The sequence below is a fragment of the Strix uralensis genome, chromosome 8, assembly GCF_047716275.1.
Source record: "Strix uralensis isolate ZFMK-TIS-50842 chromosome 8, bStrUra1, whole genome shotgun sequence".
Taxonomy (NCBI): Eukaryota; Metazoa; Chordata; class Aves; order Strigiformes; family Strigidae; genus Strix; species Strix uralensis.
In genome coordinates, this window is record NC_133979.1 from 21,529,739 (window position 1) to 21,544,020 (window position 14,282).

General features: G+C 43.4%; 2 protein-coding genes across 9 annotated transcripts in view; one reads left to right on the forward strand and one right to left on the reverse strand.

Moving 5' to 3' along the window:
* FRRS1 (ferric chelate reductase 1) overlaps positions 1-11,399 on the reverse strand; it is a 33,939-nt gene extending 22,540 nt beyond the window's left edge. The window contains exons 1-2 of one of the 4 annotated variants that reach the window (XM_074876589.1): positions 1,056-1,309; positions 175-268 (exon numbers count right to left, since the gene is read on the reverse strand). The gene's annotated coding sequence lies outside the window, so the exon portion shown is untranslated. The other 3 variants (XM_074876593.1, XM_074876587.1, XM_074876591.1) reach the window with 3 other exon arrangements.
* A 149-nt stretch (positions 11,400-11,548) lies between these two features.
* AGL (amylo-alpha-1,6-glucosidase and 4-alpha-glucanotransferase) overlaps positions 11,549-14,282 on the forward strand; it is a 38,423-nt gene continuing 35,689 nt past the window's right edge. For 2 of the 5 annotated variants that reach the window (XM_074876585.1, XM_074876581.1), the window contains exons 1-2: positions 12,242-12,511; positions 12,964-13,113. In XM_074876585.1, coding sequence (XP_074732686.1) covers positions 13,032-13,113 — 82 coding nt within the window. In that variant the 5' untranslated portion in view covers positions 12,242-12,511; positions 12,964-13,031. Of the gene's footprint in view, positions 11,904-12,241; positions 12,512-12,603; positions 12,623-12,685; positions 12,866-12,963; positions 13,114-14,282 lie in introns of those variants that run through there. The other 3 variants (XM_074876582.1, XM_074876584.1, XM_074876583.1) reach the window with 3 other exon arrangements.

The following is a 14,282-nucleotide window of genomic DNA, read 5'->3' on the forward strand; positions in this document are numbered from 1 at the left end:
TGGCAAAACATACACACCTTAGCCTCTTCATCTTTCTACTCAGGAAACATTCAAGAAGAACTTCGAGGCTTGTGTGTTTCAAAATGAGTTTTTATAACAGGTTTTTTATAACAGCCAGTCCTTCTGCTACAGTGACTGAGTACGAAGTAAAATTGCTATTGGCTTTCTACTTACAGTAATACAACTTATATTACTTTGTAACCTCTTCTATTTGACTTGCATCTAACAGCATCAATCTTTATCAGACCCAAGATCAGAGGAAGTTTGTCTGAAAGAAGAAACAGTACACACACAAAAAGGAAACATTCACAAGAGCCTTCTTTATGTCAGACACACATTTTATACTGCTTCCCAGGCTAAGCCTGCAAGACCTTACACCTCAGCTGAAATGCATGAAGCTGTAACGAAGCACTGACCCTGCAGCTTCCTTTGCTTTGTCAGATGCACTTCCACAGACCTCAGAGAATATTAAGTAACTTTAATTGTCTTCTGGTGCAGTTAAGAAAAAACAAAAAAACAAAAAGAACCACCACAACTTTTGATAACTTCCTCCTCAAAGCACAAACTGGTGCAAATTTACAGCATGATTTTTAAAGCCTGTTATGCATTTACTCCCTATCAAAGAGACACTTCCTTTTAGAAGAAAAATATGCAACCTTACAAACAAATACAGTAGGTTTGTCTTTTTTCCATATATCCCACCAAGAACAAAAGAGGCAAGGATTCTGCCCTGTTCAGTTGTTTACTTCAATTATTTACTTTTCTGTTGGGCAGCTCCTCTGCATATAATCTTTCAGGCCCCAACTTTATGAACTTTTATCTATATGAAGAACCTGAAGTTGTAGGCTGACCTAAAAACGACATAGCTTGTTACTCCAACAAGCAAATCCAACTACAGGATCAGCACATTTACTGTAACAGTAACCATAGAGCCATCTCCCATACACATTAATGAAAAAGCAAAATAAGAAATATTCACATAACATTAAGAAGCAAACGAGATACAAGAGGACCACGGTCGGTGTGGCTTCCAGACAAAGTAAGTGATAGCTTACCTCTACTTGTTAAAGCAAACAGGCTTAGGAGTTTTCTCTAAAGCGATTTAGAAATGCTTGCATAAAAGGCAGCAGCTGCAAGGTGCTTTAAAGCTTCACCAGATTTCAATTTGCTTCACAGCTGCTACAGATATTCCATTAGACATATACAGTTTTCAAAGAGCTCGAGGAATCCACACTTGGAGCACTCCCTGGCGCCAGTCGATCTGAAGCGCCCGCAGCCACAGCAGCGCCCCAGCTAAAGCGGCCCCGCCCGCCGCGCACCGCCCTCGCCAGGCAGCCCCCGCTCCGCCGCCGCTCCCGCAGAAAAGGGCAGCGGGAAAGGCCCTGGCCCGGCCCCTCCCTCTGCCTGAGGCTCTCTCCGCGGCAGCGGTCGCTCTCCTGGCTGCGGGGGGCGGCCCCGCCACAGCCTCCCGCCGGCTGCGGCGGCGCGGAGAGGCCGCTGCTGAGTGCGGGCCTGGCCCGGCCCTTGCCCGCGGGTGCGCTCGGGGATACGCGAAACGGCCCCTCAGGAACCCGCCGCGCTCTCCCGCAAGTCGGTGGCCAGTGTGAGTCCCCGGGAGAGGTGGGCGCCTGTTGAAGGGCGCGGCGTTTCTTTGCAGTCTCCAAACGTTGGAGGTGTTGATCAATGTCTGGGTTCTACAACTAGAATCTTGCCCCATGGGTTTCACTGGGAGAGGGTCCTTGTAAAAGCCTGCAGAGCTCATTTGCGGTGCTGTTCATATGCCTAAAGGTGTTCACGTGTACAGGCCTGCAACAACAGGTTCTTCGTATCAAGAAAGCAAATAAGAACTGGCTGTAACTGGGGGTTTGCTGGCAGAAACTGCAGTTATTTACACAAGCTTCTCCGAGTTCTATTTTTCTTCATTTTATTCCAAGTCCTCAGTTGCTTGCAAATCAAAGCAGCACAAAAAGACAATTATTTAATAAATATCTAAAAGAAATTTTGCCCTCCCACAGAATAGAAATCTTGTGATTCTGTTAACAAACACCTTGACTGGAGGGCTCTGGTAATTCAATTGCTTATTAGGTCTAAGCAGTTCTAGTGATTTCAATACTATTTCAGTCATGTTTCTTTAGAAAGTAAATAGCAGTACACAGCAGACTTGCAAATACTTTGTTAGTGTTCTACTGTTTTCTCAGTTTCTATAAAAGCAGCATTAACCTTAGAGGTACTCTGTAATAGCATACTATAAGATATATTTAATGTGAAAAACAATAATGAACTAATTTGCCTAATGAGACAAATGATTTGACTGTTAGACTTGTATTATCCTGCTCATAGCAGTCACTGGGAAGCTGACATCTTGCTAAGTGTACAGCAACTGAAGAAACATAACACATAATCAATAGTTTAAATATGGGCATTTCCCCCTAGCTGAGGAAAAAAGAAAATCAGTTTACAACAGCCATTCATAAAGTCCCCAAACTATGAAAGAGTTTGATAAAATAGTAAGCCCAAATACATACATGCTTTATTAAGTGCTTGTGTGTTTCTAATTAATTTATGCTGATTAAAAACAGCCTTCCTTGCAGAATCATTATTAGTATAACAAATACTAACAAATACACTCCACAGTATGAAAATGGGTGATCACAGTGACCAATATTCTTGACAATATTTAGGTTCATAACTTACACAGATTGTAGTGGAATTAATATCCAAAAATTAAGATCTTATTTTAGGGTCTTGGCTCATTGACAGAATGGCATGTTTATGTCTGAAACATCACTATACAAAAAAGATGTGGACAGGCTGGAGAGGGTCCAAAGATCATCACAAAAATGATCAAGGGATTAGGAAGTCTGCCATGTGAGGAAAGGCTGAGAGAATTGGGTTTGTTCAGCCTTGAGAAAAGAAGGCTTAGGGGAGACCTTACCACCATGTTCCAGTATTTAAAGGGTGGCTACAAAGAAGATGGAGACTCCCTTTTTACAAGGAGTCACATGGAAAAGATGAGGGGAAATGGGTACAAGTTACTCCTGGGGAGATTGCAACTGGACACAGAGGAAAAATTTTCACAATGAGAACAATCAGCCACTGGAATAATCGCCCCAGGGAAGCGGTGGATTCCCCAACACTGGACAGGGTGCTGGGCCATCTTGTCTAGACCATGATTTTGACAGGAAATGTTGGACCCGATAATCCTTGAGGTTCCTTCCAACCTGGTATTCTACAATTGTTATAAATATAAGATATATGGTAGTAATTTTCTCATTAAGACCCACAAGGAGAGATGAAAATGTGAGCTACAATCCTGTTAGAAACTGTAATCAGAGTTTAAGAAAAAATTCATTTATCTGTGAAAGGTAAAGTGGGTAAGAGAGGGAATACTGTTTTGCTTCTCATTTTATAGCTTCTCTTATTTCAGGTGTTAGCTATTGCCAATGAGCTACAAAGCAGGGGAAAACCAGGAAAACACCAAGAGAATCAGGATAAAACAATTACTCTCTAACTACAAATATCCATACTCCTTCTGCATCATTGATCTGTCTGGAAGGAGTCTTTTCAGACATACTAGTGTCTTAGGTTTTAGTTTTCCTGCAAGCCTGAAGAGAGATAAAGTCGTGTAATCTACTATTGAACTATGTCAGAGGATGACAATGTCAGGTGGCAAATGAACAATGTAACATCTAACATGAAAAGAGGCTGATAACTTCTTTTGCATAGTTTGTTACAGGACCTCAAGGAAGTAAGTAAAAGCTTGTAATTTTGAAAGCAACAGCAATTTCATAAAGGAGACTTCATGCTGAGTATATAAAGGGGAATTTCTGTTGCTTAAGAACTGAAGAAACAATTAAGTAAAATATATATAATTTTGGAAATTAAATATTGTGCAGTCCAAGGCATATACTGATAGCTATGCTATCTTTTAAGCCCAAAGTAATATGGAAAACAATAAGCCATTGAAGCTAGGTCTGAAGAGAACCCATGTTATTATGTGGTTCCTTATAATCAATTTTTCTCTTAGGTATGAAGCCAACTATGCAGCAGAACTGTGGTATTTTAGAAGGTCAGCCCTTGCTCAAGTTTCATATATGTGTCTACTAGGCAAATGGTTTCTCTGTGTTACTGGCAAGATTATAACGGTAAAACATCAAGTGAGTTCAAGTGATGTGCAAAAAGGCTGCATCCCTATCAGATTGTTTTGATGATGAATAACTTGGATCTAAGAAGTTTTTGTTACTATTTTGATATATTGACATGTGTTTGAAAAAGTGCATTTAGATTTGGATGAATACATGCAGGATACTGGTCTTCCTATGAAGGTAACAATCCTGATACTTATTCACCTCACTTATGTATCCTACACTTACAGAACTAGACTTCAGCATTTATCAAGCTTTTCAGCATTATTGTCTTCGCTAAATATGTATTAAGGAAATAATAACAATAATATTCCCTTAGGAAGAATTTTTCCTACCAAAGCAATTTGCATATGCTTTTTTTTTTTTCCCAAAGAGATGGGAATGTTGAGTCACTGAAACAATCCTGACCATCTAAAAGGAAATAAATGATGATAAAAGTCACAATGTAGGATGACATATTTTTCTCCATAATTAATTATTTTCCCTTGAGCTTTGGCACTGTTTCATACTTAATCTGTTTTACCAACTGACTTACTGTTAACCTAGAAACTACGTAAGTGTATTCCACTGACCTCCAGAAATATCCTTTTTATGTATCCTTCTCTTTGGGCTTTAATCCTCTCTACTAATCAGTCCTTTCTATTTTCACTATTTTTAAATTTTTTTGTGTCACACATAAAAATTCACACTTGGAAACATACAAAAGTACTTGTTTACCTAGAAGTAAAAGAAAAACGCATTTTACGGCTTTCAGTCATTTACACTAACTAGCCACCTGGTGGCATTAGCCACTAAGTAAAATAAGGTTTTCCACTTGACTACACAGAAACCTACTTTCTTTTTGTATCTCTATTCTGACACATCAACAGCTTAAGTACGCGCACAATAGCTTTCCACGAAAATGTGTATCGACTTTGACTTAAAGAGAATTTTTTCAAAAAAATAATCCCTTGCTTATCTGAAATGTAAGAATTAAGTCTGGTTCCCTGATACCAATTTGAGCCAGGTGTGTATAGCTGCTATGATACAATGACAACCTGCCACTTTTCTGAAAGAGTCTCCACTTAGTTCAGTGCACAGCACAATTAAATAAATGGATAAAGGACAGCAGTAAAATAATTTTACCCACTTCAAGGCATGTGGGCCATCTCTCTATCTGATGCACTATATTGAAGCTTTATCTGATAAAAGTACTGAATTATTAACTTTATTGTTTTCTATATTTTTTACCACTTCTGTGGTGCTTTTTAAATTATTAATTTTTTCTATCCCCGAGATCTGATGAGATCCTATCATCCCATTTCACAGGGAGCAAAGAGCTTGCTGGCAAAAGCATTGACCTGGAAGTGCTTCAGTTTAAGGTACTTTAGACCTGGTTACACAATTCATAATGTGAAACTATGAGACTAATTGAAATCTAGTACAATGCTCTTCCACACACTGATCAGTTTCTTCACCAGCCAATCTCAATTTCACCTCTGTGCCACAACTTTTTTCCTCTTTCCTTTCACTTGGACTAGGAACTAATTTTCCCACTCTTTTTCATCTCATCGGTCCTTTCACAGACAACCCATTTTCAGTTTTTCACCTTTTTCTCAGTAGCTCTCAATTTGTCTCCTTCATGGCTTATAAATGCATTCTTTGTTCAGACCTCGTATGTCCGTGGGTTTTGTGGTTGCTCTGACCTGAAGCGCAAGAAATTGTTCTGTAGAGATGATGCGTGATGCGATGCACAATGCTGTTAGTTGTAGCAATGTGCTAGTTAGCACATGCCCAGTACCCCTGTGGGGGAACCGTGTGGTGATGTTTGAGTATGCTCAGTAGGAATGCTTGCAGGGATTTTAGCTCTTACTTTAGCAAGTCTCACCTAAATGCTTGCAGAGACTTTCAAAAGCTAACCAACTGGTCAGATTGTGACAGAGCTGGTGAAAGGCACATCCAACATGGGAGAATTGTGAGAAGACGACGAGAGAAGATTGTTTCATACCAGCCTTCAAGCCCTATAAGCAGCAGTCCTCACTTGATGAGCACAGGGGAATATCAAGCGAGCTGTAAGTGACCCAGTCCAGAGATGCTATGGAAAGCTGCCTCCTGCAGAGCCAGGTTAGTACATAGTTTCTGTGGGAATACAACGGAAGATTGGTGAGGAGGATTGAGTAAACACACTCAAGTGACTTGCAGCTGGGGTGCTGAAAAACACATGTATCTCACTAACTGTTGTTTAGCCCTGTGTGCTTGATGGTAGAATGTCTGTGTTTAGATAACATAGGCCTATGAGAGACTCAGAGGCACCCTATCAAACATCCTTGAGATTCCTGCGCTGCTGTGGGAAAGACCAAAGCACAGTGGAAAAGTACGCCTGCAAAAATCCAATATGTAAAGGTGAAAGCAGCAGGTTCGAGATATTTTCTTTCTTCACCTCTTTCTGGCTAGCAAGGACTGAGCTCCGTGGTGCCTGCATCCCCGCTTGCGTGCCTCTGCCCAGGTGTTGCTGCGGAGATCCCCTAGGTTGCAAGGTAACTAGAATAAATTTACTCTTTGCATTTCATCCGTGGTTTTGTGGTTGTTCCTGCATCCTGCCTGTACCAGCTCACACAGTGTCTGTGCAGCCAGTACCTCCAAGGACATTCCAGACTTTGGGGAAACCTGCTGCACAGCACCTGCAGTGACCCAACAAATATGTCACTGACATACTCGGAGGCAAAATATCAGTACTGCGCTACTGTCTGAGACAGTGACTCCTCCACCAGCAAGAATCCAGCTGGAGTGGTAAGCCAGTGGTTTGCACAGAGGTAAGATACTCTAAAAAGCTGGGCAGCAGCAGCAGTTTGTCACAACATACAGCAGTAATTCCTGGCTCCTCTGAGTTCACATGGGAGCTGCTGCCCAGTTACGGGCAAGCTACTTCCAATCAGCCATCCTAAGCTCAAATTCATGGCTAACCAAAAGATCTGACGATATCGATAGGACACACATTAAGTAAGAACTCTGGATTTCTGGTAGCAGCATTTGGTGATGTAACTGTAAATGTTGAATTAGGTACACTGATTGCTATATAGCAGAAGATTTGTCAGTCTGAATTTTAGCTTTGTAGCATTCTAGCGCAAACCACTCTTGCATCATTTTCCCTGCTCATATTTAACTTGGTGGTAGAATGCAAAAACTGGTTGAAAGGAGGGCTGGGACTGAAAGTGATTCAGCAATGAGAAATCAGGAATTTGTTCCAAGGCATGAAGATGAGGAAGAGATTAAAATTATCTTTTAAAACAAATGCTTGGTGTAGTCATACATTTGGTGAAATATTCTCCTTCTGCAACATATTACAGCATGGTAGACTTTAAATTACTATGGCTTGAAGTCTGTCTGTGCTGAAAGATGACAAAGCAGGCCCACAGACCTCAGTGTTAGCTTTCGGATAAACTCAGGTTATGTGGAACTAGTATGTAGTTATTTCTTTGCTTAAAAAAATCAGATGACAATTTTATACAACAGACACAAGTGCAATCAGTTGTTTACCATTTGAGCTTAAAGAGCTGTCTAGATAAGATTTAAGGATTGTTATTTTAATGGACCAGGAAAATATCCATGATATTCTCACTATAGTTTGATTAAAGAAAATTGAGTGTGCAGGAGACACTTCTTACATATTTATTTTTGAGGAGGAAATATAAAATTTAAAGAGTAGATCTGCTTGATAAAACACTGCTAGAGTTCCTTTAGAAATAGATACTCTGGCGTGTTAAATCTCAGCATATCTCACTAGTGTTAAATGGAACAATTTACAGGAAGATAAAAGTGCTGGTAGTGATTCAGCGAACTGGTGTAATATGTTCTCATTGTAAAACAAAAATTGGCCCAGTACACATTAATTTATTTTACATTTAACTAAGTTAAATGGTACAAGAACACTTAGTTTAAAATTTTGTTTGCCAAGTCACCACATTTGCAGAAGATTATTAATATCAAATTAATGTGATGCTGTCAGCTAAAGCACAGTCAAATGTATCTTAAGCAATTATGTGAAAAACTACATTTAACTATAAGAAAATTTTATTTGGACCTCTTTAAAGATAAATGCACTGAATTTTACAATTTTCTATTAAAAATTAATAGCAGTCTAACTTTACACAGGCATTAAAGCAGAGAGCATTGATTGTTTGAGGCCACACAGTAAAAGAATGGCCAAGCTGGGATTAAAAGCAAACGAAAAATGTTTCTGCAATCCAAGAATTCATGATGACAGCAGGTTCATCTTTGAAAGGTCAAACCAACACTGCCAAGTAACTAGAGGAAAGGGCATTTACATATTCAGTAAGAACAAACTGCACAGGCTAGTGTCCTAGCCTTTCCATCTTGCTTGATTTCTTACCTATATACACATTTTTATTCCAGCCTACTATTTATTCACTGCCTCTCAGGCTGTTTACCTATGTAGAAGAGATTTTTAAAAAATAGGTTACAGGTGATTACTTCAATGTTCTGACCAATATTTTCTCTCAGTAGTAGATTCTAATGTCCAAGGCCATATGTAAATTCCTTCTGGGCACGTAATGTGTCTAAGAACAGCATTTGTTTTCAGTCACTGCATAGCAAAGATCTAACTCACAGAAAAGACTGCAGTCTAATCAAATTGCAGAGATACAGTTTTAAAGAAAGGAGCTTTCTTTCAAAATCAGGTTTGCATTTCTGGATGAGATCTCCCCATTAGAAGACAACAGCTAGACAGAAGATTCAACATCTCCTAAGCTTCCTATTGTTTGAACAATAGCACAGTGTTAATTCATGAATTTACAGGTCATGAGCGTGGGGCACTGAGAAAAACTATGCTGTCACTTTAAATTTTATGAAGTCTCATATCTCCTGCATACAGGCCAAAGGAATCTGCTTTTAATTTTAGTTAGATGTTCAGTTAAGTTCTCTCTGTGCTAGCTAGCTTTTATTGTTGTTATTGGGAGCTATTGTTCTGTTGTTTAAAAAAAAAAAAGAGTACTGTCATGTAAGTACTCTAAGTTCCCACACTTTACAGTCATGACCTTTAAAATAGGCATAAGCAATATGACGTGAGTGTGATCTGACACCTAGTGAACAGGCTCCCCAAAGTGTGTTGAGGCCACTGCTAGGCTAAGTGTTCTGTAATACTGTGTTACAAACAGAAGGCAGGAGGGGAGGGAGTACTGGGAAGGTGTATGTAAAAGGACTGAAAAATTCTGGTGTTAATGTGTTTGAAAAATCTGGAAAATTATTTCCTGATAATGACATTGATATGGTATCCACTCTTATTTTGAAGCAACTATTGATCTCTTCCTGCTGTGGTATATCACATCACACACAGACAAACTGCAAACTGAAGATAAAAATGGCACTATGAAATCCACTATTTAGATGCCAATGTAGCAAATGCTATGCGTGATTGCTGTTGGCTGTGTCCTATACAATACCTGCAATGCTAAATAGTAGCACTTGTACATGATGTTTTGCTGGTGTGGTTCCCATATTCAGAAAGCCTGCTCAATTTACGTCTGTTAAATTAACACAGGCCCAAAGTCTGTAAAGGATGTGCCAGCATAAGGGTTGATGTTGATGGAGAAAGGATTAGAGCAGTCTGCTCTGCTTTCCTGATTAAACTTCATCAAGGGACCTCCTATATTCATTCAGTATCTTTGTAATAGTATTTTTTTTCATATTGGACTGAAGGCCAATGAAATGGCACTGTTCTAATTATTGATTTAATAGTACTGTGTAGTGGATCAAGTCCTTCATTTAGACTGCTGGCACCTGTTTAGCTACAGTCACAGATGTTGGTCAAAATAACTGCTTCAGGATTTGAAATCAGGAGGCTGTATGTATACTACTTTGGTCTCCTAATGATTTTTATTTTGAGAAACTTAAAAATACTTTTTCATAAACTTGGATACATTTCAAAACCTGTCTAAATGCATAGTACAGTGGAAATGTGGTAGTGCAAACCTGGTAATTAGAGTAGGGTGAGTTTCCCTATTAACTAGGGAAAACAAAAGAACCACATTTTAAAACCTGGTAGCAGTGGTGAAATTGCCTTCAGTAATACCCTTTTGGGTTTTTCTTGCTTTTCACAAGGTATTAAGCATTCACTTTAGGATAACTATTTATGCAAGGGACTTGGCTACATAGGTGTTACTTGCTCTTCCTCTCTCAGAACTGTTCACTGCATAAGCAGTTCATGAAATGACTAAGTCCCACCCCATTTGCAGTACGTGACAGGACAATAGCAAGCCTGGAGGAAGAGGCACTTGTGCAAGGCTCTGTGGCAGACCAACTGCAAAGTCACATCAGGATACTGAAGCCTTCTGAGGACCACAGCAAAGAGATGGTCCAAACCTCTTTCAATGACATGTCTTGGTTTGGTGCCTTTGACTCCTGTACCTGCTGAAGCTTCTTGTATTTCCCATTCCTACGTTGTATCTTTACTGGGACACATCCAATTCAGAGAAAACAGCCAGCATACCAGGAGAGCCGGCCTTCTGCTAGTTGCAAGTCTGTCCTGTATACAAAGCACACAGGCCAGCAAGCTGAGTAAGGAATAAGGGGACTAGAAACGACAAGGAAGATGGGAGAATCCTGCAGGGCCCCCAGTAAATATCCATGTAAAATAATCCAGGCTGGAGATATCATGTTTGAATCATATCTGAATGAGTCTCACTGAGGTGAATGTTAGGGGAACTGCATAAACACAGTGGGGCTTTTACTAGGCATTTTGCCCCAGTCTGTCTAGGGACCCTAATATTGTCAGGGGGCTTAGAAGTTGACATATTGACTTACACCCACATGAAAACCTTTCTCAACAATACCAAAAAATGTGAACTGTAATGAGGAACAAACAGATTTCTTAGAATGTTCAGAGGGAGGAGCAGGTGAAGGGGGAGAGAGAAAAATTAACTATCAAAAGGTAACAAGTTTGAAATGGGTGGAAGTGTTGCCATGAATATCGAGGCCTTTGGACTGCCCCTAAAAGCATTGTATGAACACACTGCAGTAAGACACAGTTATAAGGCTATGGGATGACTGGAAGTAAATGGTTAAGTCTAAATTGTTTTGCAATTCCACAAAATATACCACCTTTGAAAGGAAAAAAATTATAAAGTGTAACATAGTGACTGTAAATTGAGAAGCACTTTTTAAACGTAGTTCTAGGCAGTAAAAATAGACTGACCTTCCAAAGCTGCAAGGCTGACCTTTACAGTGCAGTTAATGACTTCAGTGGCGAGAGGCCTGGAGCAACTGTCCCAGATATTCTGCAATATAAAGCAATGGTAAGGGCTGTCTGGTGACAGCGGTTTGGATGACTGTGCTTCAAAACAAGGGTGGTGTGGGGTTTTGGGGGTTTTTTTTTGATTTATAAACCACCTTACCTCTTGGTCAAAGACAGATCCCGGGAGTTTGTAGTCTTGCCCACATACTATATATAGCACTTAAACCCGAGCTGACATCATGTTTTTTCTACAGCGCAGCCTATCAGAAAGGAGCCGGCTGCCTGGCCGCTGTGTGCCCCGGGAGGCGGCGGGCTCCTGCCCGCCCGTGAGGCAGCGGGGCGGGAGCGCTGAGGAAGCCCCGCGGTGCGGCGTTGCCATCGCGGCGAGGGGCGGCTGAGCCCGAAGGTGCCAGTCGGGCTACTTCAGGCAGCCTTTAAAGTCGCATTTTCCTCAGCGGAATGCCCGTTAAATCACACAGAGCTTTAGTTTCGGCTGCCTGAGCCCCCTCGGTGGGCGGTCTCTCCTGCCGGTAAGCACAAGCCGTGTGTACAGGCGCCGGTGGGGGCTACGGCTGCAAAGGCAGGGGCAGAAGATCAGGTACCGCCACGCTGCGCTCCCCAAAAGCCCTGGGGTGCTCCGGGCCCGGACCGCGGAGCGATCGGCCCGCCCGCAGCCGCCACCGCGCCGGGGATGAGGGTCACCCCGAGGCAACCTCTCCCTCAGGGGCCGCTTCCCGCGGCGGGGCGGGACGGGGCGGGGCGGGCCCGGCAGGGGCGGGGCGGGGCGGGGCAGACGCAGCCTGGCCCGGCCCGGCCTGGCGGCCCCACACCGCTGCCGGGGCGGGCCCTGGGCTCTCGCGGGAGCTGCGCCGGCGCCGCCCGTCTCCGTGCGCGGCCGCGGCGGAACCAATAAAGTTTGTTGCAAAAAAAGCGAGAAAAGGGGAGGAAAAAAGCGGTCCCGCCGAGTCTGTCGCGGCTGCTGGCGAGTGCGTGAGTGACTGCCCGCCCGGCCAGCCCGGGGCTGCCGCAGCAGGCGAGGGCGGACGGGCTGCTCCAGCCCCCGCCCCGGCTCCGCTCGGCCTCGGCAGCCGTCGCCCTCAGCGGGGAGCTGCGCCTCCGCCGCTCTCCGGGCCCGCTCGTGAGTATGGTGGGACGGCTGAGGCGGCACCGCTTCCCCCGGAGGCAGGGCGGTGACAGGGGGCCTGGCGGTGACTCCCGGCAGCACCGGGGCGAGCGGGGAGAGTGACAGGTGTCAGGCTCCCCCCACCCCCCCCACCCCCCGCCCGGAGGCGGCTCGGGCCGGGGGCACCTCCGCGGCTCTGGCTGGGGCCGGGCCGCGCTGTGGGACGGGGAGCTGCTCTGGGGTGCTGCCGACGGCGGTCCCCGGCCAGGGGAGGGCTGGGTGCCTCCTGACAGCTGCCTCCTACCCTCCTCCCCCTCCTCCCTGCCCTGCCGCGCCTCGTCTCCTCACTCCCCTGGGGCTGGGGAACATGTAAGCGCGACCGGCGGCTGAGGGGTTCCCAAACGGCCGCCGTCCTCCCGGGGGTCGCCGCTGACCTCTGGGTTTTTGTCTGTGTTCCCTCACGGCAGGGCTCGCTTCTCCCTCCCCAAAGTGAGTCTCCTGGCGCGGGAGGAGCGCGGGGCGAACGGCCGCAGCCATGCCGAGCGGTAAGGAGACGCGGCTGCTGCACCTCAGCGAGATGGAGAAGCTGGATAAGACCCTCTTCAGGTTGGAGCAAGGTAGGTCGAGGGCGGCGGGCTGCGGCCTCCCCAACCTCCTCTTCCTCCTCCTCCTCGTCGGGGCGTCCCCCGGGCCGAGTGAGAGGAAATGGCCGGGAGCTCGCCACCTTCTTTGGGCTGCAGTGGAAGGGGAGCTCAGCCTGCAGTGGTGTTCGGTTTTGGTGTTTTGTTTTGTTTTTTTTTTTTTTCTTCCTTGTTTTAATATGAAACAATTTCTGACGTGCTTGCTTCCACTGCAGAGCCTCCAGTCGTGGTTCAGTCTGACTCGTAAAACTCTTCAGAAATGAAGAGCAGATGGGCTAGGAGCTGTCAGTCTTCATGGGAATGAAGTGCGAAGCGTTTTTTAGACAGGCCCTGAGGACAGGACCTCTGCTTGTATAACCTGTACCTCAGTGACCTGAAAAAGTTCTCATAAATCAAGCTCTCCAATAGTTATCTGCAATGTGTTATGTGGCACCCCATGTTTGATATTATAATTTTGAAATATATCAATAATACTAACATTTTGTAAAGTCTGACGTACTCTTTCAGAATATGGGATCTTTAGCTCCTCCTAAATCTTATCTTGCCTGTCAGATTCTTATAGCTGTGCTATGTTAGTATTTTGGCTGCATACTTCTAAGAACTTGACATTCTTTCCCTCTAAAAGTGTTCTTAAGTCTATTTGTAAAATAAAAAAAAACCCAACAAAGAAACCCAAATCAAATGAAAAAACCACGCTGCTAATTGGTCCACTATTATGCTGGTCAGCAAATTCAGATTATAAAACTAAAGCCATTTTTAATGATGCAACAATTTTTATTACTCATGAAATTTTGTGGGGTTTATTTCATAGGAACCTAACATCAAAGTGGTTTAGTAGAGGAGCAAGATTTTGGTTCTTGAGAATAAGAATTCTCTTCAGCTATATTGATTTAAAAATTTTCTGACAGTCTAATGTGAGAAAATGTCAGTGCTGAAGAAGTGGAGAGTTGACCCTAACCTCCATTTTTACCTAATCCTTCTAGTTGTGTAATTTTATTCAAAGGAGTCGCACAGAAGTGCACGGCTATCAGACATTCAAAATGCCTCTGCTGGTGGCAGTATCTGAGAGGGCATAGCTAATTTTGAGCACAGCATTCCTGATGTCAGTATAACTGTTACAGGAAATAAGATATCAATGGCATATA